A 25161-nucleotide genomic window follows, 5' to 3' on the forward strand; every position below is an offset into this window, starting at 1 on the left:
AGTCCTGCTCTCCCGGAGCTCCTGCCCCCGCATCGAGGCCACCACTCCAGTGGGAGAGGGGGACGTGGTGAGGCCACTATGGAAGCACAGGGTAACAGCACCCAGGGAAGGCCGCCCCCACAGGGCGGGGGCAGGGAGGGAGGGAAGAAAAGCACCTACTTTTCCATGGCAATGGCGGCTTCTTCATAGAGCTCCTCTTGACAGTACATTTTCAGTGCGAGATCGAATTCCTGAATCTGCTCGAAGCATCTGAAAGCATCCTGGTAGCACTGGCTCCGCTTATAGAAATAGGCGGCATCTCTTATCTAAGACGGAGTAAAATTCGGGACGTAAGTCTGAGTCTTCAGAACGAACCAACACCGTCGATACTAAAGAGGGTGGGCACGTGCCTTGCTGTTTGTTAGAATCCGGTGAAAAGCACTAAAACATAAGGAAGGTGAGGAAGAGGAGTTCTTTCTAGGGAGAAAAATGAAGTTAAGTCCCGCCTCACACCACACACCACACACCAGTGTAAGCTCCAGCTGGGTTAAAGCTCTAAATGTGAAAGGCATCGGAGGAAAGTGTGTGAGACTATGTCGTGACTTGGGAGGCACAGAAGGTCTTCAAGTAAACGAACTTCAGGGCAGAAACAGGGGAGTTTGATGACATTGAAACTGCCCAACAAAGGACACGTGGGCGTCAGTCACCAGAGCGAAGACGAACGTCAGCGTCTGGGGCTGCACCGTCCAACGGGCACGTCCGTGGAGTCAGAAAAGCCCCATTTCTGTGCTCTCTGCTCTGGCAGCCCCCGCTCGCCATGTGCAAAGAGCGAGCACATGACGTGTGGCCACTGCAACCCAAGGAACTGATTTTTTTATTCCGTTTCATTGGAATTCATTTTGCTTGCCACACGTGGCTAGTGGCTACTGTGCTGGACCAGGCAGGTCTAGAACGTAAAGTGGGTTCCTGCAACCACACACACACACACAGAGACACACACAGGCACACACAGGCACACACAGATGAACACACCAAAGAGCACCCCATCAAGGATAGAAATGGGAAGTTCACTGCAGGAGGAACTTAAATGACGAACAAATGAAGACGCACAACCTCACCGATCATCAGAGAAATGCACATTAAAAGCACAGTGAGATCCATCCATCGGACTTTCAAAAACAGGAAAGTCGGTACCCAGACTGTGGGGCACGTGGAACCCTGGGCCCGAAGTAGCCTCACCTTCCTGGAAAGCTGCCACGTTCACTCGTGATGTTAAGCATGTGCATCCCAGGTGCCCGCAAGCCCACATCCCACACCACACCTCTCAGTCTGGTGCAGGACCGGAGCGGGCGCGCTGCACCAGGGTGCTGCGTGGCAGCCAGGACTCGGTGGAGATTCGGATGCCCACCACTGGGGAAATGGCAATCAGGTGCCATCGATGCCCACAGGGGACACCGTCAGGGGTCAGAAGCCTGGCCAGACATAACACTGTAGCAAGAGGTGGAAAGAGTGAAGAACAGAACAGAGCTACTTGGATAAGCTTAGAAGACGAGACGTGTACAGAAAAGGCTACTATGTACTCTCCAGCATGCCTGCACACGGGGACAGGTACTGCCTGCACCGGGGTGGCTGCCAGTGAGAAGGGGAATAGACACTAGGGGTCAAGGGGAAGAGGGTGAACAGAACGGAACACAGCGGGTGGCCTCGTACCACGTTCACTGGTGGGTTTGCTGTGAATAGAAGAGTGCGCTGCACACCGCTCCCTCTCAGCCTTCCCACCGGTTAGCCCTGCGTACCTGGCTCTCCCAGCATCTCCCAGGTCCTGCCCCTTCCCACCACCCCGAGCACCACCCTGGCCACCCAAGCCACGTATCTTGGCCTCAGCACCCACGAGACTCTCCTGGTATTTCTGCTTCTACTCCTGCTGCCCACAGACCCCTTGCCAGAGCATCCGAATAATGAGCTTCCTGTCAGCCCTCCAATCCAAACCTCCCGCTGGCTGCCCACAACAAGCGAACCAACTCCAGCCCCGACCAGGGACCCGCAGGCCCTGCCTGACTTGTGCCAGCCCCGCCCCTGCTCACCTGACCATTTCTACCCGACTCACTCTCTCACTCTGCTCCAGCCAGACGGCTTCTTGGCTGTCCTTTAAACTTGCCCCCCTGCCCCCACCTTGTGGCCCATTGACCGCAGGGGTCCTTGGCCTGCTGTGCCCTCCAGCAGTTGTTCTCCCAGTCTCTGGTCAAAAGTCAGAGACCCCCTCACCCCCCCGCCGACTGCCCTGGTCTAAGGTGGCAACGCCCAACCCCCCTCCGCCCTCTCTCCCAGCCCCGTCCCTGCTGATGCTGTGTCCGTGTGCCACGGGCACATCCACCGCCTCCCTCCCGCATCAGAAAGGGCAGCTCCCCAGGGGAGGAGGCCCCGCTCTCCTGCCTCCTGCTCGCTGAGCACCCAGAGCGCCAGGCACTGGCAGGGGTCCCTGGACATGTTGAATATTTAACTTCATAGCTCTGCTCGCTGCACCTGAGGTCTCTCTGATAGACCTTAGCTGGGTTTTATCTAACAACACAAGCTACACGAAGGGCCGACACATGCAAAAGACTCAGGTGTGAGGTTCCTGTGTCCAGAGAGCTCACGGACAGGGGAGCTCTGGGGCCCGTCTTGGCACATCACGAAAACCCCACAGCCAGCGCAGGTAAGTAACCACCCGGTCTCCTTTCCCCTCCTTGACGAAGCTGATTACTCAGGAGAAAACTCCCGAGTGTGGGTGAGGCCCCGTGAGGTGCCAAGCGTGCACCCAGGTGGAGAGAGAAGAGGGGTGGCAGTAAGAGGCAGCTTCCCGCGAGGCCAGCTCTGTTCCGTGGAGAGGTCCCTGCGCCAAGCAGAGCAGGGGCTTTGAGAGGTTTCCAGGGAAACCAGTGCTGCTCTCTGGAGAGAGAGGAAGCAGACAAGGCCAGGGATCCCTGGAAGGAAACCTCGCCCTCCCTCGCTCCCTCCTGCAGGCAGCACGCAGGCCGAGGCTGGGCAGAGGGGGGACGTTGGGCTTCTGGATTTTCGCCAAGCTGGTCCACGGGAGCCAGGCTGCTTGGTCGGTTTGAGGGGATGACCCCAAGAGGCCTGAAGCTGGCCGAGGGTTGAATCCCCTTCCAGGGAGGGGCCTGAGGAAAAAAAACCAGATTCTTTCCTGGGTGGGGCTTGGAGCTCCCACAAGGTACTGGTCAGGCCTGTGGAAGTTGGAGGGAAGAGCTGGCCTCCACACACTGGAGGCACTGAGTCCTGGAGAAGGGGACGTGGGCGTGCTCACGGCCTCCGGGGCTCACACCCAGCCGCCCCCCCCCCCGCCCTGCTCCCCCCTTTCAGAGGCAGAGCCTGACAGGCCAGGGGAGGCAGGGTGAGCAGACAAGGACGGGGTCTCTGGCAGTCCTGACAGGCACTGGGAGGCAAAAAGAGGAAAGCAATGGGCTTAGGCCTATAGTTGTCCCTGCTGGAGGCCCAGCGGGTGGCATGAGAGACTGGAAGGTGGGGGACCAAGGAAATGATTGGCACTGTTCTAGGTGCTGGAATCATAGGACCCAAAACTTCCACCCACACTGAGATCTCTATCCCATCTCCACCTCCCACACCCCAAGCAGTCATATCCCCAAAAAACACGGGGCGGGGCAGGCAGCATCGGGGCCACCCTTCAGACTTCCCAGTGGGTCCCACCCCACCCCACCCGATGCCCGATGCTCCGAGGATCCAGGAGTGACTACATTTCACACGGAGACGTGGAAACCCACCGCCCACCAGGAAACGCAGCAGCCACAGCTGGGCGCTGAGGAACACAGCCCGAGACCCCCTGTGGGCAAGGACCAGGCGGTTTTACACATCCAGTCCGTCACAGCTGATACATTAAAATGAGTCGCATAAAGTCCAGCACAGGGACTATATACTCTTAAAAGTCCCTGCGTATTTGAAAGCTGCTAAGAGAAGGAATCCTGAAAGTTCTCATCACAAGAAAAACATTGTAGCCGTGTGTGGCAATGACATTAAACTCATTGTAGTGACCATCTCACAATACATAATGTATCAAATCACTATGCTGTGCACCTAAAACTAATACAATGTACGTCAATGATAATAAAAATGATCACTAAGAAAATTATCACCAGGTGGCCATCACAGAGATGCTCAATGGCTATAAGAACTGCTCACTTTCAACTTCTGTGTTCATCTTCTTGCAGACCAGTGACAGCGTGCGGCCCCCACCCGCCTGCCTGCTGCCCACCCTGAGTCTCTGTGCTCTAGGCCAGCAGCTCCACCCCACGGAGCTTTCTGCGAGAGTGGAATGTTCTGTAACAATGAGCCCAGGAAACTAATTTTTCATTTTCTTACATTTCGATGAATTTGGTTTTCAATGAAACAGTCACATGTGGTTAGTGGCTGCCAGAATGGCTGGTGCAGAGCTACAGTAATTACAGGGGACAGAAAAACCACCACGCAAATGCCAAGCCATGCGCCCAGGCCGACCCCAGACTGTGAACACAGAGAAAGAAGCAATATCCTAAAGTTAGTCTCCCCTCTGATTTGAACATTTGGCCTCCGTGGCTAATATCAGGTCTCAAACACCCCATAGACCTGAACACACACAGAAAACCCATGAGTCTCCGGAGCTGTCTCAATTCTTCCACGAGTGGAGAAAGAAGGGCTACCACAGAGTCGACAGGGCCCACGTTTCCCACTCTGGAGGACCGGAGCCCCTTTCTGAAGCATGCAGAGGCAGGCCCCTGAGCCCCCCAATCTACCTGAGGGGAGCCCTGTTCTCCCAAGAGCAGCCACGGGCCAGGCCGTACCTTCCCCAGCCTCTCACACAGCTGAGCGGAGAGCTGGAACTCCTTGGCGTAGATCAGACACTTCAGGGACAGCTTTGGCTCCTTGCACTCCAGGTAGGTCTTAGCCAGCTCCAAGTACTCCACCTGCTTCTCCCTGGGACGAGGGGAACAAAACAGCGTTTCTGGGGGATGCTGACCCAACGGCCCCACACGTGCCTACTGATCTCATCAGGGCAAACCCGAAACGGCCGAGACTCTTACTTGGGGCTGACTCTCTTGGACTTCATGTTGAGGGCTGTGTTGTGGGCCAGCGCCAGTTTCTCCTTCTCAAGGGCACCTCCTTTTTGGTAACACTTGGCTGCAACCTGGAAGAGGCAAAAGGTTTTGACTCCCTGCCAAGGAAGGCAGTGGATGTGATGAACAGAACTGGAGTCAGAGCGTGCGCTCGGTGTGCGGTGTGTGCGCCGGCACAGCGCTGTCTCGGCACAGCCGACATGAGCTGGGGGGCAGGAAGGTGCTGGCGGGCTAGGGCCCCAGCCTCCAAGGAGGAAGCCTAACGGTGTTACCAGCTAATGCTTCTCATGCAAAAGGTTCATTCTGGAAGTGCCCAGAAGCCACGGAAAGGGTGCACAATACAGATTTTACAGGCCACCACGATAACACCCTGGGTTGACCTTCCAACTGCCATGCATGAGGAAGTCACAGCCTTCTCTCCTAGCAGCAGCAACTTCAGGGGGAGGCACGCGGCGACCGGCCCAAAGGCGCCGGTGGCTTTTCTGGGCCCCACAGAGGTTCCCTCCGGTGGGTAACTCCACAACAGCTAACCAGCGCTGTTGCTGGAACAGCGATGCACTTACTGGGAGCAGAAACAGGGATAGAGACAGTATCACAACATATCCCAGAAGACAACTGACCAGATTCTTGGGACAGGAAGATCTGTGTAAACCAAACAGAAGGTGGGCAGAAAAGTGTCACAGGGCAGCCTGCCTGCACCCTGACCCCTGCCCCAGAATCCTGTCCCTTTTCTCAAACAGGAAAGCTGACACCATGTCTCCAAGCACCGGCTACAGCGGCAGAGAGTCGACCCTCTGACCGGCACGTAGAAATTGGGTCTCAGTGTGGGCAAGGGACAGGATGGTACCTCTCCCCCCTCAGGCCCTTGGCTGCAGCCCCCTGGGCCTCCTTTCATTCCCATGGTCCGTGCCATGCTCCCTTCCCACCACAGGGCCTTTGCACATACTGTTCCTCTGACTGAACTGTTCTTCTGCCCCCTCTCTGCCTGGGTAACTTCATCTCCCACAGGTCTCAGCTCAACGCTCCCCTGCTCGAAGCAGCTCTCCCTGCCCAGGACAGGCGGTTCTGGGGGGCAGCAGGTCTCTCATCTACGACACCTGCAGCACCTGGGATGGTACGCTCTTCTGTGTGCCTGCCTTGCTCCCCATCACATGCCACAACAACGTCGGCCCCTAGCTTAATAGGAACCTGTTGAGTGAATGAATCTCGAGCTGTTTCCACTTGTACGGTGGTTCTGAAACACTCGCAGACACGCAGCCAAAAACAGAATAAACCACCTGAGTCCTGAGGTCCTTTAGTGGAGCCAAAACAAACTCAGGCAAGAAGAAAGATTTTTATAACATTCTCGTCTGTGCTGGCTCCCCCCAAAAAGGTTTTAGGTGCACCTATTCAAAAGGCATTTTTAAAGGGATAAAGAGTTGGAAATCCATGGGCAACATACAGGTAACACCAAAGGTGTTCTGAAAGAATAAAGGGAAAAACTTTACCTAGTTTTCCAGTTTCTACGCATACCTGCTCTCCATAGTACCCTCCCTTCTCCCCCCATGTCCTCTCCAGAACAAACAAACAACTTGGTTTTATAACGATAGCCCAGTGTTCAACATTTCTTCGCAGTTACAATAAGGGTGGGCCATGAGTCAAGTTTCGGGCTGTGTCAGGTTCTGCAGAGAAATACTACATAGTTATGGGAATACCTCCCAGACACACCCAACAGTACAAGTCCTGTTTTCTTACCCCTAAGGATTGATTCAGGGTGGCCACAGTCCTTCACCTCTCCCTGTATCTGTCCACACCCCTTTACCGAATAACTCTGCTCCTTCGCCCATCAGAAAGGCTGCCTTTCCCCCTCTGCTCTGATCTGAGCTGTGATTTGCTTGGCCAGCAGAACACGGTGGAAGCAACCATGGACCAGGCCGAGTTGCAAGAGGCCTTGTGCTTCTGCTCCCCTCTCTGAACCCCACTGAGCCATCATGCGAACAAGCCCAGGTGAGCCTGCTGCAGGCTGGAGGCTGAGGGCCTGTGATCCAGGAACCCCACTCACCCCCATCACCCGAGCCAAGAGCCAGCCAACCCCGCCAAGCAACCTGCATGTCAACAGGCAGCCAAGCAGACACGAGTCCCACGGCTGACACTACACCCCACAGCCAGACCCAGCTTCGCCGGCCCACAGAACTATGGGCCCCATTAGTGACTCGTTTTAAGCCACTAAGTTTTGGGGCTGGTCTGTTATGCAAAAAAGGTGAACTCCAGGTATGAGTTATGTGCTGCAGACTCAGGCCCTTTTCCCTGCCATGGGAAACAAAATTCTCCAAGGAACTGGGGAAGAGAGAACCCCCGGAACCCCTTCTCCAGGCACGTCGGAGGGAAGACCCCCGCAGCAGTGGCTTCCAGGAAGCTCCGACGCGCGTTTTCACTGCACCCATCACTTCCAGTGCCTTCCCTCGGGTCCAACTGTGAGAACTTCCAGTGAAAAGAAGGATCGTTAGAGCAGCAGGACAAGCTCTCCAGAGAAACCGCTGTCTCAGACGTTTGCTCGGGAGTGCCGAGAGAAGCTGTGGGCACGCTTCCAGGAAGGCTGGAGGAGCGGCCTGGACCTGAGGGCGGAGGCTCAGGGAGGAAAAGTGCTCTGCCCAGCACTCAGCTCCAGGTGCCCTCGGGAAGCACTGCCCGCTCCTGCAAACACGGGGATGCCAGGTGCCTGGGGGAGTCCAATCTTGAGGGAACGTGCATTTCTGCGCGGCCATGCCCACGGCGGTCAGTTACGCACAGCACCCTCTCTGCCCTTTCTTGTCTGATGACAGGACCTGTGTGCCAGGTGGGACTGCTCTCCCAGAACCCCTTACAGCCAGGCATGGGCACGTGACCCAGTGGTGACCGATGAGATGCAAGGAGAAGTCCACTGGGGACTTCGTAACAAAAAGAGACCCATAAGAAGAAAGTGCCTTCCTTCCCTTCCGGCCTGGGATGCCGCTGAGGAAAATGAGATGGCTGGCACTGCCACCGCCACCATGCAGCCACGAGGGGGACATCTGCGAGGAGCTGCGATGACCCAGGGAAGGAGAGACGGAATGAGACTGGGCTCAGGTGAGGACATCCCTGACACTACATGGGGCAGACACACCCGCCGTGGTGCCCCGCCCGAGAGCGGAACGGGTGTGGACGCTGACCGCGGGGCGAGGGATGGGGGAGCGGGTCCCACGACGCAGAGAGGACTCCCAGGGATAACAGTTCTCGGACGAAGGCGGCTCGGGCTCACTAGGGTGGCATGTGGCTGGGAATTAGCAGCTCGGTCTAGCGGGAAAGCTTAACCTATGCCCACCAGACTCGCACTGGCAGCAAAGCCGGTGATTAACTTAAAACAAACAAACAAGACGACCAATCTGTTACTGCTTTTAACATGTCCTTTGATGGCAGCAGGAGCTCTGAAGCCTAGCAGGCAGCCAGGAAAGTAGCTAGAAGTGCTCTTCCGTCGGGCAAAGACCTCCGCTTTCGCAGCGCCAAGCCAACGTGAAGGCTGGTCACGGCTGCGGGTGGGGGGGAGGAGCGCGGCAGGGACCTCTCCGCGTCAAGGGGCGACCTGACGTTTCAGAAGAAGCAGCACAAGCGGCACGACCCTCGCCCAGTCCCGGTGCAAACCGTGAGGCCACCCACTGAGAGACCTCGCGCCTGACCCCGGCCGGCCCTCACCTTCCAGCACTGGTGTTTGGCGTAGTAATCCCCTTGCGCGATCCACTCCGCGGGCGTGGAGGTCTTCACGAACATGCTGTCGTCCAAGTCTAAAAGGAAAAGGAGGGGTTCGCTTGCTTCTCTGGGCCTCTGTTCACCCACACCTGTGGTTATGGGGTGAATTTTGTCCCCCTCCCCACCCTCAGCCAAGTTCAATGTCCAAGCCCTAACGCCTAGTACCTCAGGATGTGACTGTTTGGAGACAGGGCCTAAGCGAGGCTGTCCTGGTGGAGCCTGATCCGATCTGACTGGTGTTCTCACAAGACAAGGAGACTAGCCCTGGCTGGTGTGGCTCAGTGGATTGAGCGCCAGCCTGTGAACCAAAAGGCTGCTGGTTTGATTCCGTCAGGGCACGTGCCTGGGTTGTGGGCCAGGTCCCCAGTAGGGGACACATGGGAAAGGCAACCACACATTGACGTTTCTCTGCCTCTTTCTCCCTCCCTTCCTCTCTCTCTAAAATAAATAAATAAAATCTTTTTTTATTTTAAAAAAAGGAGACTAACACACACAAAAAGACCCCAGGGGCTCACGCAGAGCACAGGCCATCTAGAAGCCAAGCTCAGAAGAAGCCAACCCTGCTGACAGCTTGACCTTGGACTTGTAGCCTTCAAAACTATGAGAAAACACACTTCTGCCGTGGCAGCTGCCTGGCTTGAGGAGCCTTGGCAGGGCAGCCCTAGCCAACCAGTGCACCTGTGGTGTCCTCCCAGCACTCGGTAAAGATACAGCTTACCGGGCCAGGTTGTTGTGGCTTTTGGGAGGAGAGTGTCGGGGTGAGAAGAGATGCTGTTTGAAATTTGAACGTTGCTCTACCTTCCTTTTCTATGGCTATGAATTAGAGTCCAGAGCCAGTAGCTTTTAGCAATCTCCCTTTCGGGGCCCCCGGCAAGGACACGGGACCAGGACACGGGATTTTCCAGGGCTTCCGAACGTGCAGACTCCGCCCTCAGCATGGTGAGCAGTCTGCCGCTGCCGCTGGGGGCACGGACGGTGACAACCGCCTGCTGTCAGACCGCCTGCTGTCCTCACCGGCCTGCCGGCGACTGCATGGGCTCCCCTTCCCCGGCGTGGCCACCACCCCCCCCGCCCCCGAGCACCACCAGCAGTGGGTGACACTCTCTGCGGGATCCGAGCCACAGCTTCATCAAGTCCAGGAGCGGCAGTGGCTACCAGAACCAATCTGAGCTGAAGGGGTCAGAGATACTCGGGACAATGGATATCAACTGGAAGCAAGGCAGACAGGCCGGCTGTGTTGAGAAGGCGCAAAAACACACGGGAGGCTGCCGGCCCAACACCCCCTGCGGGCCCTCGGCCATGCCCTCCAGCACCGCGTGCAAAGATGACTCCACAGCGCCTTGTTCGAGCTCCGCGTACACTACTGGTGCCCTGGTGACATGTCACCCCCACAGCGGAGCTCTGCGGTTGCTCTGCAGAGGGCCCGTGAGCCCTGCCGGCACCGTGGCGAAGAAACCCAAACTGCATGGTCACCACACCGGCCCCGAGCCCCCTTGCACAGTGGGAACAGATGCCCTCCACTACTTCACCGTGCGCAGCTCAGAACATAGTTACGAGTGTACTCTTCTGGTATCTTTCAAGCTACCAAGACAAAAGAAATCGTAATCCTTTTTCATTTTAGAATTTAAAAAACGCCTATCGTGATGCTCGCTTATCATAGGTGCGTGAACAGGTTCTGGGACTAAAAGACGCACAGGGAAGATGAAGAGCAACTGCACGCGGAAGGCCAGCCCACTCGTTTTCACTGTGGTTGAGGAAGTGAGGGTCCCAGGGAGGAAAGCGGGGTCTGAACAAGGTCCTGGGCTGGCACAGGGGAGAATTCTAACGAGACCTAGGGTAACCCCAAGCCTCCGAATGTCCCACTACACCACAACAGACGGGGCCCAGGAATGGGACTCCTAACCCTGGTTCCCGGCTGAGCCCTAGGCTGTAACGAGAAAGAGCCTCCACGCAACGGGCTGAAGCACGCTGGGGACACCGGCAAACACCCCTGCACGGCAGCCGAGCCCTGCGCTCCCCGCCCTTGGAGAAATTCACTAAGACCCACAGGGGCCAACCCAACCACTAACCCACAAGAAAGACAACTCCCCCCTTCAGGAGGGGCTGATTATTTCTGCCCTAGTTGTCCGATCAGGAGATCTTCACACTATTTTTTAAATTAACTAGTCTTTATAAATTATAAAAATATAAAAGAAGAAAGAAAGCATTGCTAATGGCACAAAAGGTGAAAAGTAAAGGTGCCCATATATCCACACCCTCCCATCCCACCCAGCGCCAGAGGGGCCACTGGGAACAGTTTTGTGCTGGGGGTGGGGGCACGTAGGTCGTTTTTCGGTTTCTTATAACACAGACAGGACTGAGCTGGGCATTCGTGTTTGTGTCTCTTTGAGGTTTTATATACGTGAGTTTCTCTAGATTCCTGCAGTGGAATTACTGGGACAGACGGTATGCTTGTCCTTTATTTCAATCGCTGTTCCCAACTGGCTATCCGGAAGCCCACAGCAGCTTGCAGTCTCCCAGCTGAGCCTTCCTTCTCTAACCCTTGACCATGAGCCTCACTATTATGGGACACATACGAGACCTTTCCTAACGGAGTTAACCCTCGGACCCTATGACAACCACACTGCCCAGCACGCCTCACTCATTTCTCAGAAGATTAGAAAGAGATTTCAAAGACTGCACCCTTTCCACCCGACCATGAGAACAGGGGAGAGTAACATGCTTTCTACCCCACGGGTTTTAATGAGATCTCACCTTTATTTTCATCTGTCTTCACCACCTGGACGAAGTCTCCTCTGATGAAGTATCTGAAGGCGGGAGCCCGCTTCTCTGGGTTCTCGTCGAAGATCCAGAGGTTGGCTCGAGCCCGAGTGATGGCGGTGTACAGCTGCTTCAGCTCCCCGTTGAGGAGCTGAGGGCGCGACGGGGGACAAAGGCCCTGAGCCCTGTGGCTGGGGCTACGAGGGACACCCCTCAACGGGCTTACTCCGATTTTGGAGAAATACGGAAAGTAAGACATCGAGAAGTCTAGTGCCGGCCGGGGAGACACGGGGAACCCCCTGTGGCTGCAGCACGGATGAGCAGGGCTGCCACCGGGAGCACGCCACGCCCTCAGGACCGCCCTTGAATTGGGGGGAATTTTATCTTGCAAAATAACTACAGATTCACAGAAGTTACAAAGAGAAGGTCCCACCACCTTCCACTCAGTTTACGCCAAAGGTCACGTCATACACAACGACTGTCACTGTTTTTTTTTTTATGGAACCAGTCCTATGCTCCTGCCAGAACAGTGGTGCTCAACTACACTTGCCCTACCCGGTGACTTGGCACTGCAGCGACAGGGCGGTCAGGGCCTGGACACAGGGACAGCCCCTCGATTAAAGAAGGCTCGTTTCAAGACAACCGCAGATCTGCGGATACCTTGGAGCTTGCAAAGCTTGGCAGTGATTTAACTTCCATTTCCGTAGAGCCTTAGAGGCTTTTACAGAAATAACCGGAAAGCTGTCACTCTGCTTGTTGTATGAGACAGAAAACTAGAATGGTACTTTCTCCTGAGGTTCCTGGTTTTGCTGGTTCGAGTTTCTGCGATGCCTCCCCCACTCTCTGGAGCTCCCCAGCAACCCTTCGCAGGTGGGAACTCCATGGAACGAACAGGCTCTGGCCTCCTCCTCAGGGACACAGCGGAGTGTGAAGAGCAAGGAAAGCCTTCACACCCTTAGCAGCCAAGGCTGCTGTGCTGCAAGACTGTCACAGTCCCCACTAGCGACTATTCTGGGCTTCACAGCTGAGCTCCCCCTTGGCAGCATCACAATTTCTGTACAGAACCCAGTTCCCGGAAGGAAAAGGTACGACCAACCCCTCCCACTTTCTGACAGCGCCCCACCCATCCAGCCCAGCTGCTTGCTGAGACCAGGGAGTTCGCCAACACCGAGGTCCCTGCAGAGCCAAGGGCAAGCCTCCATCTTTAATCTCATCTTCTTGTCCCAGACTCTTCACTGGCTCCCTGTCAAATAAGTGTGTGAGCAAAGGGCAGACAATCACCTTGTGCATTTCTGGATTCGCCAGGTGAGACCGACCCTGAGAGGGGCTGGGTTTCTCCAGGGGCACTTCAATCAGTGGCCGGTTTTCCTCTCTGGAGCAGGATGATGAAGGCGTAAAGGAGGAAATGATCTTCCATTCCTTGTAAGCCTGAACAGCAATGACAAATTCAAGACCAACGGAATATGCTTTTGAACTCTACACACACAGCCTCCCTGGGCCTCCGGGGAACTGAGCCCCCTTTCCCTGGCCTGGGGACCAGGCCTTCAGCCCCCCCTGTGAGGAGGGCGCATTCCTATGGCCTCAGGGTGGTGGGACAGCACTGAGGATGCACAGGCAGGGATCAGGGAAGCTTCCAGGAAAAAAAACCCCCAAAGGCCTGGGCGAGACAGCTGAGAAGCCGGGACATGTGCCCACGGCCAGAAGGATGGCTGAGGGCCCGAGGCGTTCTTGTTGACGGAACTGCAACAGGCAGCATGGAGACAGGAACCGCGGGTCCTCAGCCCTTGTCTCTTACTACATGCGTAAGAGACGCCACTTTGGATCAGCTGCTAAAATGCATGCATAAGAGACACCACTTTGGATCAGCTGCTAAAATGCACGAGGTGGAATTTTCTAACTAAATTATTCAACCCCGGATGGGAGACTATTCCAGGGCTGTGCAGTATAGTGTGCAAGGTAGACTCTGAGGTCAGACAGAACATAGACTTCAGCTCTTTCCCTTATTGGCTATGGGACCTTGGGCAAATTACTTGTCTCTTCTAGGTCTCATTTATCTGCTCCATAAAATGAGGATGATAGAACCCAAGTTTATTGGGAAAACAAAAGGAAATCATCGATGTCAATTCTCTAATGCTGTGCCTGATACATCGTTAGATGGTTCAGCTCTTTTTCCCTTTATCAAACTTTTTCTCTAAAGGGTCAGATAATAAATATATTTGGCTGCATGCAACTGCTCAATTCTGCTATTGAGGCACAAAAGCCTCCGTGGTCAATGTGTAACTGACTGCGCACGGTGGGTTCCAATAAAGTCTATTTTTTGAAATGAAATTGAACTTAATATAATTTTCCTGCGCCACAGAATACTACTTTCCTTCTCATCTTTTTTAACCACTTAAAACATATAAGCCATTCTGAGTCCACAGGCCATACAAAAATAGTCGGTGGGCTGGACTGGGGCCACGCGGCCATGGTGTGCAGGGCTGGTGGTGAAGCTGAAGTGCCCAGATCACATGCAGAACTTAGAGTTCGAAGTTCCTGTAAAATTCCAGACTGCATTCTTTACTGGGTCTTTTGAGAGTAGCTTTACCTTACTTTTTCCTATTTCCAAAACGGCGTTACTTGCCACCTGTGTATCTTTTCAAGGAGGATGAACCAATGGAGTGGATACCGTTCATTACTTCCTTTCTGTAACTTAACCTATATAAACACTAGGTTAAATGCTTTAAATACTACCTAGTAAATAAGAATGGTTACGCTAGGAACCAATTTTGGAATCAATCACCAGGTTCTGAAAAGAGATGCGGGTCGTATCACGTAATCACGTAAGCACTTGGACGTTAAACATCTCCAGGGCGTGTCCTGACTACGCCCTTTGTAAAGCTGTTTACCCAACTGCGTGGCTTGCGGGCAAAAGACACAAGTGCTTGCCATCCGAGGACCTCCTGGCAGACCCCAGGAGGCGCAGGCTGGCTGGCCATGGACGGGCTGCCGAAGCCCAGTATGCCTCAGAGCTGCTGGATGGGCAGAAAAGCTGCCCGAACAGCACATGACCAACTGTTTCCATGAGTAAAACACATGGGACTTTCTAGGCAGAGCCCTTTAGGATGAGCACATGTATTTGTGCACGAAGACACGAGAGTACAGGCATTTCTGGCAATAAAGCAAGAGGCATTTAAATATCTCAGCTTCTCTTGGGATTGATCACTGGGAGGGTATAAGGCTTAGTTTCTACTGCAAGCCTGCTCTCTAGGTTAGTTAAGCAAACTGCAAACGCCGTGGCTTTCAAAGTCCTCTCTGTCCTGTTTGCACAGGGGTGTGAAGGAAAGGACTTCCCACTGGGGCAGACTGGAGATGGCAGGTGCCCTTCCAAGGCCCCACAGGAGAAGAGTTTGGGGGCGACTGGGAGAATGACTGCCCCTCCCCCAGATGAGGAAAGACCCTACAAGAGAAGGACTTGGTGTAACATTCCCTGGCTCCCTCCTCGTCTCAGAAGATGGTGACCTGTGGCTGAACAGGTAACAGGAAATCCTCTAGGGTGAATGATCACAAACTCGGGCAATAAGAAGCCCTGTATGCACGCGCACACACACACACACACACTCACGCATGCACACCCGAGCGACAGATGCTGCAAAGAGAATGCCTGCCAGAAACATAAACAGGGTCGGGGGTGGGAGGCACTGGAGGAAGAGGCCAGGGATGGAGTGGAGCTCTCCATGGTCCCCCATCTCACACAGCAGTTACTACTGAACAGCCTTCTGCCAGTCACCCCAAAAGAAGCCCCACAGGAGCAGCTGGCCCACAGGCGACCAGGGACTTATGTGATCCCTGTTTTTCCTCTGCTTTGCTGGAAGCATTTCCTCCGGTGCACTGACTGACACTTTTGGGTCTTGAGGTTGTGAATGGCAGGCTGAGGGCGTACTCTGCACCAAGGACACATAATCACACTGCCGGTGCCTTGGAAAGCACCACAGCGGAGGTCTTTCTGGAAGTCTCACTGTGCACAGGGAGGGAGTGGATGTTAGCAAAAGATTCAATTCGTGACGGTTTTAACCGCGTGCATCTCACCGAGCCACCGGTGGGAGTACGGGGTCAAGGTGTCCAGGCCCTTGTCATTTCTAGGATCGAGGTGAGACAATTGCTGGATTCTCTTTTTTCTCACAGAGGCGACCACAAGTTACAGATCCATAAGTCCAGAGCTCCTTGAGCTTTTTCCTGGCCCAAGCATAGAACTGGCACTTAATAAAGGACAGGAACGATGAAGTCTTACCCCTTCCTCTTTAGGAGAGCCTCGGTCCAACTATGACCAATGGATGTATTATGAGAAAAAAAAAGTTAGTCCTCAGAGATTAAAGAGTGATTCCAGGGTTAGTATGAGGGTGCATCTGATTTCGTTAGCAAAAGTCAATAGAAAAGAAATGTACTTAAGGTATGGCAGAGATATACTCATTGTGGAAGGGTCTGGAAGCTGATGGGCATGCAGGGCTTTGAAAGCAAGTACAGGGGAATTTAGAGCTCCAAGCGTCTGAGTTCATTTCGAGGCTCTGCCACTTCCATTATCACTACAGGCAATTTACGGAATTTCCGTGACCCTCGGCCTTATCTCTAAATGAAGGCAATAAGAACACAGACAACCTCAGAGGGCTGGTGGAGGATAAAGTGAGACAAGGCATTCGAAAGGCATTTCGTAAACTAGAAAGCACCCGTAGCAACATTCATCATAGGTATTATCAAGTCAAACATGACATTTTTTCAAAGATCACAAAAAATAAGCACTCCATGTAAAGGGTCAATTGTGGGGCAGATTTTAAGATGTCAAATTTAAGTGGTGCTCCCAACTTGGTTACGAAAAACAGCCTCTTCAAGCACCGTGTGCAGTGGGGGGTCTGCGACAGGGACCAGGGCACAGCCAGCTACGTCCCCAAAGGAGACCCCACAGCACAGTCAGCAGCCAGCCTGAGTCCCCACCAAAAGACAGTGGGGAACAGAAATCAGTGGTTAGAAAATCAAGGACAATAGTCTTGAGTTAGTGGCTCCACCCATAATGCACTGAATTTGGGGAGAAAGACCATCGGGTCAAAGCAATGAGCCGACACAAGGTCACTGGGGGGTCAGTCTGGGGGTACTTTCGCTGCCATTGTCTGCAATGGGTGGCAAGCAGTGCTGGTGAAGCCATGCCAGAAGGGAGCTCCCAGGCAGGGCCGCTCTTCTCGTCCCCCGCATTACCTGATCCAGTGGGCAGGAGCCAAGCCTCATTTGTCTTCCCGGAGTGGTCTCTTTCTATGGACTGACCTTGCCCAGTTCTGTCCTCATTGGGTGGACACTGCTAACCTTGCCTTCCTTTGTAAGGCTCTCCTTAGAGCTCATTCCAACTTGAGCATCCTTGGGAGTCAAGGATAACAGTAGCTAGTGAAAACCAGAAGCTGGCACTTGGGTATCAGGCATTTAGAAGAAGACGAATACAAGAGAACAGGGAAGGGGAGAACCAGCCCAGGACCCACTGTGAGACAACCCACAGCCACCGTCAAAACCCACATCAAGCACTCAAGCCCCACACGAAACAGAACAGGCACCTGTGACAAACTCTCTCGTACTCAGTTCCAAATTCTCTTTCCTGGAGTGGAAGTGTAACTCAGACATATACATGCGTGGCTGAAAAGAAGTCAGTACGACATACCTCGGAATCAGTGAAAAAGTTGTAAAGGAGGACATCGTCAAATTCTAAGCCTTTTGCTTCATAAACTGTTAGCACAAGTGCTAACCCCAGCTCTTCTGGAATCTTCTCCTTCGCCATTTCATTGGCTACAAGGATTACCTAGAATAAGAAAGGGGAGCGAACACACAATACAACATACAGATGATATATTACAGACGTGTACACCCAAAACGTGTACAATCATATTAACCAATGCCACCCCAATAAATTCAATAAAGTTGTTTTTAAAAACGGAGAGAAGAAAAGATCAAATAATATGAAGAGAAATGTGGTAAAGCTCAGGCCACGTCTACAGGGGCAGGTGACATTATTAAAGAGAAGTGGCCAGCAGGGACCTGGTCAGCCAGGCTGGCGGAAATATCACTAATGACTAGTCACTCCCCCATTGCTGAGACCCATCACGGGAGAAGGACTATTGAATTCTGCCTTGCAGAATAATTTAGCCTCTCAGACCTTTTTTCAACCGCAAACAACATTTTATTTTAAAACACGGAACCCTGAGACGCTAACCTGGTGAGCCCCAAATTCGATGGGCTGGGTTTTCCTCTTGTTCCCTCGCAGCAGAATCGCCAAGTCGCTGACGCTGCAAGACTCCAGGACAGTTGGTTTGGGACCATCAAAGAGGCCAGAATCCCTTGGAAGACGATCGAAAGATTCTGGGAAATAGAACTGAAGCAAATCCACCACTCCTGATGCCAGATTGAGGATTCCTGGGGCAAAACAGAGAACACACACACACAACAGAAAACACGTGTCAGATGCTGAATAACGTGACGGGTTGTCTTGGCTGAAGCAGTATTGGCCCTGATAGCATGTGTCATCATGAGCCAATTTCCTGTTCCCATTACATGATCACTGTGGCCCTGAGCTGCTTTATTCTGGCTGCAGTAGATGAAGGCAGAGATGTGTTGCTGTGCTAAGAAGGTTCTGTGGGATCTAATTCGCAACCTGTATTCATACTGGAGAAAATTACCTCATAAAGAAGAGTCGTAGCAGAAATGTGATGTGAACAATTAGAGCTATTAGAGTGCCAGCGTAAGGGGCTGGCACAGATGGGAAGGAAACAAGACTTATCCTGTCCCCTCTCATCGGGGCTTGGAGCGCTGGAGACAAGGTTGCCATGGTAACAGCAGCGCTGGCTGTTAACTGGGGCTGCAAGCAAGGCCTCCACCGCCCTTTCCCACCACCAGGTTTCTATCCGGCTGCCAGAGGACTGGACCAAAAAAATTGTCAGAATCGGAGTAAAGGTTTTCTAAAGAGCTTTCTGCCTGGGTCCTGTGTTTTGTCTAAGCTCTGCAGTGACATCGAAAGTAACGCTGACCGAATGCCACCAAACAACATGCACCTTCACAAAAACCACCGCACGGTATCCGCACGACTGCCCAGTGAGACAGACCTGATACTCCACCTGAACGAACGGGGACTCCGAGGTCCGAGAAATCAGTAAACACCGTCGAGTGGCCAGATTGGAGCCTGGACTGACCGCCAGTCATGCCAGGTCTCCCCACTATTGTTCGGCATGTGCGCCCTTTGCCTGGCATGACGTAGAACACTATATTTTTGACAGATGCCTGGGAAATGGGTTTCTGTGTCCCCATTGCTACTGCCAAAAAGTAAAGGGAAATTCTACCATCAATACTTATCAAAAGTATACAACAGAAAGAAACCATGCACCCATGTGGAAATTGCTGAATCTAAGTAAATCAATTGGGAAAAGACATAACAAGTACATAAAAGAAGATAAAAACTGTTCCTATGTGCAGAAAAATGCCAACATCCAAAAGTCAGAATGTTCAATAAGATTGTGAGATACCAGATCAACACACGAGAATGAACAGCATTCTCCTAGACTATCAATAACTGATTAGAAAATGGGGGGCGGGGAGCAAGGGCATCCACGGCAGTAACAAAGCATATAAGGTACCTGAGACACACCTACCAGTTGTGAAAAATGTCTGGGGGAAATGATAAAATATTACTGAAGGCCTGAAAAGAAGACCTGAATAGAGAAATATGTTCATGGCTCAGAAATCACAAATATGTAAAAAGGTGACTTCTTCCCAAAGCACAATAGATTCAATGAAATTTGAGTCCGAATTACAAGAAGTCACTGACCAACTTTGGTAAGTACTATAAGGAGTATGATATTAATAGCACGAGAACAGACAAATGAAATAAAGTAGTGAGCCCGGAGACAGACTCCCAGACATGAAACACAGCATCATGGCTCCAAGGGGGAGGGTGGACTGCGAAGTGGCGGCATCGGCACCGCGGATTATGTCCACAGAACCAAGGGGAACTGCCACGTTCTGCCGTGTCTGACACACACTCAGGTTTGTGGCCCAGACTTTCAGGGAAAGAGTCTTTTGTTTTAATTTTCTAAATTCAACTTTTATTTATATTTAGAAATAAAACCAATTGTCGTATTCCAGGGCATTGTTTTGTATATGGATATTGTTATTGCTTTCTAGAGTTACACTTTTAATGCATAAGCATAAATAAAAGAATTAAAGACATTGCTACAGATACAGAATTAGTACTACCCATATATAATGCACATCCTTGTTTTTGCCTGAAAAACTTGGGCAAAAAAGTGCACATTATACACTGCAAAATACAGTAGACCACAGAAGGGTTATAAAGTGCCAAGGCTGAGAAACGCTGGAATTACTTTGCAATATTCCAGTAAGATCCTTTGGGTTGAGACCCTTGCAATGGTGTAAATAAACGGAAAGTAGGTGTCAGCGCTGGGCGGCCAACACCAAAACTTGATTCACCCCGGGATGGCATGTCACGGTATGTACCTGGCAGGAACCCACGTCCATCACCGGAAAACAGACAACAAATTGTGTTGTACTCACAACACGGAACACTAACAAGTTAAAAACAGGTTGACTGTGGCTCCACATTATTGACATGCAGAAACCCAACAACGCGACATTAACCAGAAATGCACAGCTGCAAAAAGAGACGTCTGGCATGATCCCATTATACATGGTTTCTAAATGTGTGAAATAACACTGCATGCTGTCCACGGGCACATAGAGGGCGCAGGAGGTGAATCTGTGAGCCTTCGATAAACCATAAAGCAGTGCTCTGGCCGTGGTGTCGTGTTACTTAAACTCTCTGTGCCTCACCTTCCTTCTCTGTAAAATGGGAACGATGCCTCCTTTATGGGCTGAGAATAAAGCACAAGTAACTAGAAGAAAACAGCCTGGCATCATGCCTGGCACAGAGATGGGGGCGACTGAGGTACAAGTTCAAAGCACCTAAGTACGCGTTATCTCCACCCCCCGCTACTCCTGTGTTTGTGGCTTCTCCTACACAGAAAAGCTACTTAAAGGGTTACTAACTTGTAATTTGTACACAACTTTGCATTACATAAGCAGGTGCTTCCAAAAGCGCTTTACTGAAAGCTCTCCAGTGGTTTAAAGGTTCCCCTGCAATGTTTTCAGGCCATGGCAAACTCCCTAAGATGTAATTCCTCACCGGTCCATTTCCACTCAACCACAGCCTGATTATCAACCTAAGAATGGGTGGTAGCAGCAGAAATCCTAAGACCTCTTGCTTGTGAGGGCATTTACTTACTAATGAGCTCCAAATTACTATCCTTACTGCAGCTATAAAAGCCTAACAAAAGCTAGGCCACAGCTTCAAAAGCAGCCCGAGGCCAGTTCCTGAGCACCTCTCCCGCCAGTGAGCCCAAGCCCTGGACATACCCGAATGGGACCTGTAGTTCTGGTACAACTGGTGGATCTTCTTGGGCTTGCGGACAGCACACTGCTTGTCCAAGGTGCTCTTGCTGGCGTAATGGAACAGAGAGCGCAGGTCGCTGAAGCGGAAGGCCACGCCCTTCATGATGCTCTGGGCAGTGTCCCCGGTGAGGAACATGGCGTTGGGGTCGTTGATGCACTTCATCAGCAGCGCGAGCTCGGCCTGGGTGAAGTCCTGAATCTCATCGCCGTAGAGCTCGTGGATGGACCATGGGAGCACCTTGAGCTTCAACAGCCTCCGGGACAGGTTGAACAGAACATCCTCTTCATCAAAATAGCCCTTCTGAGACCTGATCTGCTCATACAGGCAGAAGAGGCTGTAGATCTCAGTCCGGTCTTCCTTGAAATTGGGGCACCGCTTCCTCCCTAATTTCTTATACTGTTCTTCCGTGAGTTTCCCCTGGGGGCTGCTGAGGGCCTCAAAAGAGCCCTTCAAAAAAGATTTTATTTCTTTCCAAATCAGCGCGGGGTTGTAGGAGGTTTTCCCTTTGTTCATTCTGGGCCATATTTCACTGGCGAACACCTCGAAGGTCACATACACCCGCGAGTCGATGTCGGCCAGACGCGTTTCCACAGCTTTATTATCCTCCTCGCTGTTGTCCCCATCCACCTCGGCCTCTTCTTCATCATCCTGCCAGTTGGGGATGGTGCACTCTTCCTGCGTGGACCACCCGACAATAGCCCTTTTCAAGCTGCCATCTTCGTTTCTCAGGAAGAATGGTTTGGGCAGAGAGGCGTCAAGCAGGAGGAGCAGCTGCTTGGAAGTGACAAACAGGGGGAAGTTCTCATCCCTCAGGTCCTGGAGCCGGTGCACACTGGGTTCCAGCGGTCTGTAGTGACTGGTGGCCTTGGCGGACTTGGAAAGCTCGATGAAGTTCCGCTGCACCTCCTGGCACAGGACGTGGTTCTTGGTCACGAAGATCTGGTGTAAGTGCTCCAGCTGCTGGGGACAGTCTGGGGGACATTCTGGGGCACAAGCTCCTGCTCCTGGGCCGGGCGCCCCGGGCTCCCCACTGGCCGTGCCTGTGCAGGCGTCACTCCCCTGCTCCTCTTCTATGCTGTCCACTGTCTCCACCTCCAGGGCGTCTTCCTCCTCCTCCTCCTCCTTCTCCTCTTCCTCCCTGCCTGGATTCCCCTTCCTGGGCTCCATTTCCAGCCTTCTCTTCAGCCAGATCTGTCTGGCCAGCAGCGGGCTCCCCGCCTGCTCCGCCTTTTCCCAGTAAACGTGGAACTTCTTCCACAGCCGGTACAAGCAGCAGGTTGTCTTCCCGGTGCCGCTCCGCCCGATCAGGATGATGGGCTCCAGTGGGCTGGGGTTGAGGTGGATCACGGCGTACTCGCGCTCGCCCACCCGGAAGGGGTACTCCACCGTGGCCGTCATATCGTTGAGGATGTTGAAGGCCATGTTCGTGCTGAAGCTGTGGAACTTCATGATGCTGTACTCTGTCTGCACCGCGCTGGCCGGGGGGAAGTACTCAGGCTTCACGCGCTCCCTGCCCTTCTCCGCCTCCGTGTCCTCCACGTAGCAGCGGGGTATCCGCCTTTGGACTTTCATGCTGGCCGACACCTGGTCTTTGTTGATGCCCTTCAGCTTCTTCCGCAGGATGCAGGACAAGCCCCGGTTGTAGGCGCTACAGATGGCCCCGATGGAGTCCTTCAGCTTGCCGTGATCTAAGACGATGTCCCAGATCCGGATGATTTCCGTATAGACCTGCCCCGACTTCCCCACGGAGTGTGAGCTCCGCTCCGTGGTGATGATCTTCTCCGGGTTCTCGCTGCAGCGAGGGGAGAAGTCGATGGCGAGCTCCCACAGCATCCGGGCCCCTTTGTCCAGCTTGGCCTCGAAGAGCTGGATGTTTCCTTTCAGGTGCTTCAGCCGCTTCTGCAGGCTCTGGGTCCACTCGCCATTGCCCAGCTGCTGGATGTCCTGGATGATTTTCTTCTTCATGACCTTGGTCATCACCTTACTGGACAGCTTCTTCAGCACTTCAGAAGTACATTCGATCTCCCACGTCATGTTCTCGAAGTCCTGGAGGCAGGCCTCCGTCTCCTGCTGGTTGTCCTGGTCGCTGCTGTCCTCCCTGCAACTGTGACCCGCAGGGATGAGCTGCGAGGTCCCAAGGCCCGCCTGAGCCTGTTCACCTCTTGTCTCAAGGAGTGCAGGGTCGTTCCTGCTACAATCAGATCTCCCCACTCCCAGGGCTCGCTGGAGTTCATCCTTCTTCACTTCTATGCCAGCTCCTGTCTCCGGAGGCTTGGGGTCCTGAGGGCACTCCTCTGGGAGGGGCATATCCAACTCAACCAGCTCAATCAGAGCCCGGATCTGCTGCACAAGGTGGTCCCTGAGAGAGCAGGGCCGGCCAGCTCCAGGCTCCTGCCTCTGCAGCTGGGCCTCTGAGAGAGCCTCCCAGCTCTCGGGGACCCTGGCTCCTGCAGGCGGGCACTGGTCAGGGCCACCGCAGGGCAGCAACTTGGACGAAACCTGGGACTTGAGCTGAGGCGTGTGACCAGGAGTGGCAGCAGGCCTGGGGGGCTTCCCCGGGTGGGCAGCCAGGTCCTGCCGGGTCCTCCGCCGGCTCTCCGACAGAGCCTTGTTCCAGGCCACGAGCAGATCATCGTTCTTCTTAACCCGGTGCCGCGCATCTTTGCCTTCTTTGTTCTTCAGGCTGAAGTTGATGTTGAACTTCGCCAGCAGGTCTAAGAGCTTCCTCATGCGCCTCAGCATGCCCCGCTGGAAAAGGATGTGCATCAGCGTGTTCCCGTTGCTGTCCTGCACGTTGGGGTTGAGGTAGTCAAACTCGGTGGGGTTGGACCAGACGAGATCCAGCAGGTGGTTGAGGAAGTTGAAACCGACGTCAGCTAAAAGACACCAACAAAACCCTGTGAGTGCCCAGGGGCTCTTCTCAGGAACAGAGGCCCCTGTATTTAAGAGAGATGCCATCCAGGAGCGTATGGGAGCACCTAACCCCCCTAAGTATTTGCTAACCCTGTGGTTCTCAACCAGAGGCAATTTGCTCCCCACGAGACATTTGACAATGTCTGGGGACATTTCTGATCATCACAATTTAGGAGGTGCTACTGGCATCTGGTCTAGGGGGTGGGGGGTCCAGCAGGGATGCTGCTGAGCATCCTACAGGACACGGGACGGCCCCCACCACAAGGAATGAGGCAGCCCAAATGTCAACAGTGCCAAGGCTGAGAAACCCTGAGACAACCTTACGATTCTCCAGTAAGATCCATTATGTCAAGACCCTTGAAAATGGTATAAATGCATAGGAAGTGTTTGTTAGTGATGGACAGCCAACTTTGAAAGTTAATCCCCCTCAGCCAACCCACCCTGGTCATTCACCATGGTGGTCACTCCTTCCCATCAAGCTATGGGCAGGCCGTGGACCTGCCCCAGAATGGGCTTTTTCCAGATCACTGGTTTTCCCAAGAGAAGGAAACAAAAACCAAAAAAACAGAGCATCGGTTCTAATATCCAGCCTCCTCCTCAAGGCAGAGACCAGCTAAGAACCAGAGGCCTACCGTTGACATCTAAGAAGATGTGGAGAGCCGCGTGCAGAGGAGTGTCGCCTTCCGTGAGAGAAATGCCACGGGGGTCTGCGCCCTTGCTCAGGAGCAGAAACGCCAGCTCGAAGTCCTTGCGTTTCAGGCACATGACGAGCGGCCTCTCCTGGCTGTCCTGGAGACCCTCCGGCAAGGCTGCGGGAGGCAGAGGAGAAGGGCACCCGTGAGCTGCATTCATGTGCCTGACAGCCTGACACACCTGGAGAGGGCAGGACCACCGCTGCCATTCATCCCAAGGGAAGAGCTGACGCTCACCTGACTTCTAGGCCCTCCTACTACCTCCAGAGAGGCAAAGCCTTCCCAGCACTCTCAGCGTGAAAGTTCAACTCCTTCAAGTGCCCTGTCCATGGGACTTGCCTCCGCTGCCTCTCTAGCTCCCCCTGTTGTCCCACCACAGAACCACGGACCCCAGCATTAGCACAGCTGGGGAGGACGGGCAGGGCCTGCAAACAACTGAGACAAAGGTACTTGCCTGACACCGTACCCACCACACAGTGATCAGGACATAACTACCACT

At 53.4% G+C, this 25161-nt stretch overlaps 1 protein-coding gene across 3 annotated transcripts in view; it reads right to left on the reverse strand.

The window, feature by feature from the left end:
• TRANK1 (tetratricopeptide repeat and ankyrin repeat containing 1) overlaps nucleotides 1-25161 on the reverse strand; it is an 89945-nt gene that overhangs the window by 8995 nt on the left and 55789 nt on the right. For all 3 annotated transcript variants that reach the window (XM_037148201.2, XM_037148200.2, XM_037148202.2), the window contains exons 12-21: nucleotides 24603-24779; nucleotides 21021-23933; nucleotides 17812-18011; nucleotides 17263-17400; nucleotides 12867-13013; nucleotides 11580-11736; nucleotides 8772-8860; nucleotides 5052-5155; nucleotides 4812-4944; nucleotides 160-305 (exon numbers count right to left, since the gene is read on the reverse strand). In XM_037148201.2, coding sequence (XP_037004096.2) covers nucleotides 160-305; nucleotides 4812-4944; nucleotides 5052-5155; nucleotides 8772-8860; nucleotides 11580-11736; nucleotides 12867-13013; nucleotides 17263-17400; nucleotides 17812-18011; nucleotides 21021-23933; nucleotides 24603-24779 — 4204 coding nt within the window. The remainder of the gene's footprint in view (nucleotides 1-159; nucleotides 306-4811; nucleotides 4945-5051; nucleotides 5156-8771; nucleotides 8861-11579; nucleotides 11737-12866; nucleotides 13014-17262; nucleotides 17401-17811; nucleotides 18012-21020; nucleotides 23934-24602; nucleotides 24780-25161) is intronic.

The sequence above is a fragment of the Artibeus jamaicensis genome, unplaced genomic scaffold (assembly GCF_021234435.1).
Source record: "Artibeus jamaicensis isolate MK-2021 breed Jamaican fruit bat unplaced genomic scaffold, CSHL_Jam_final contig_519, whole genome shotgun sequence".
Taxonomy (NCBI): Eukaryota; Metazoa; Chordata; class Mammalia; order Chiroptera; family Phyllostomidae; genus Artibeus; species Artibeus jamaicensis.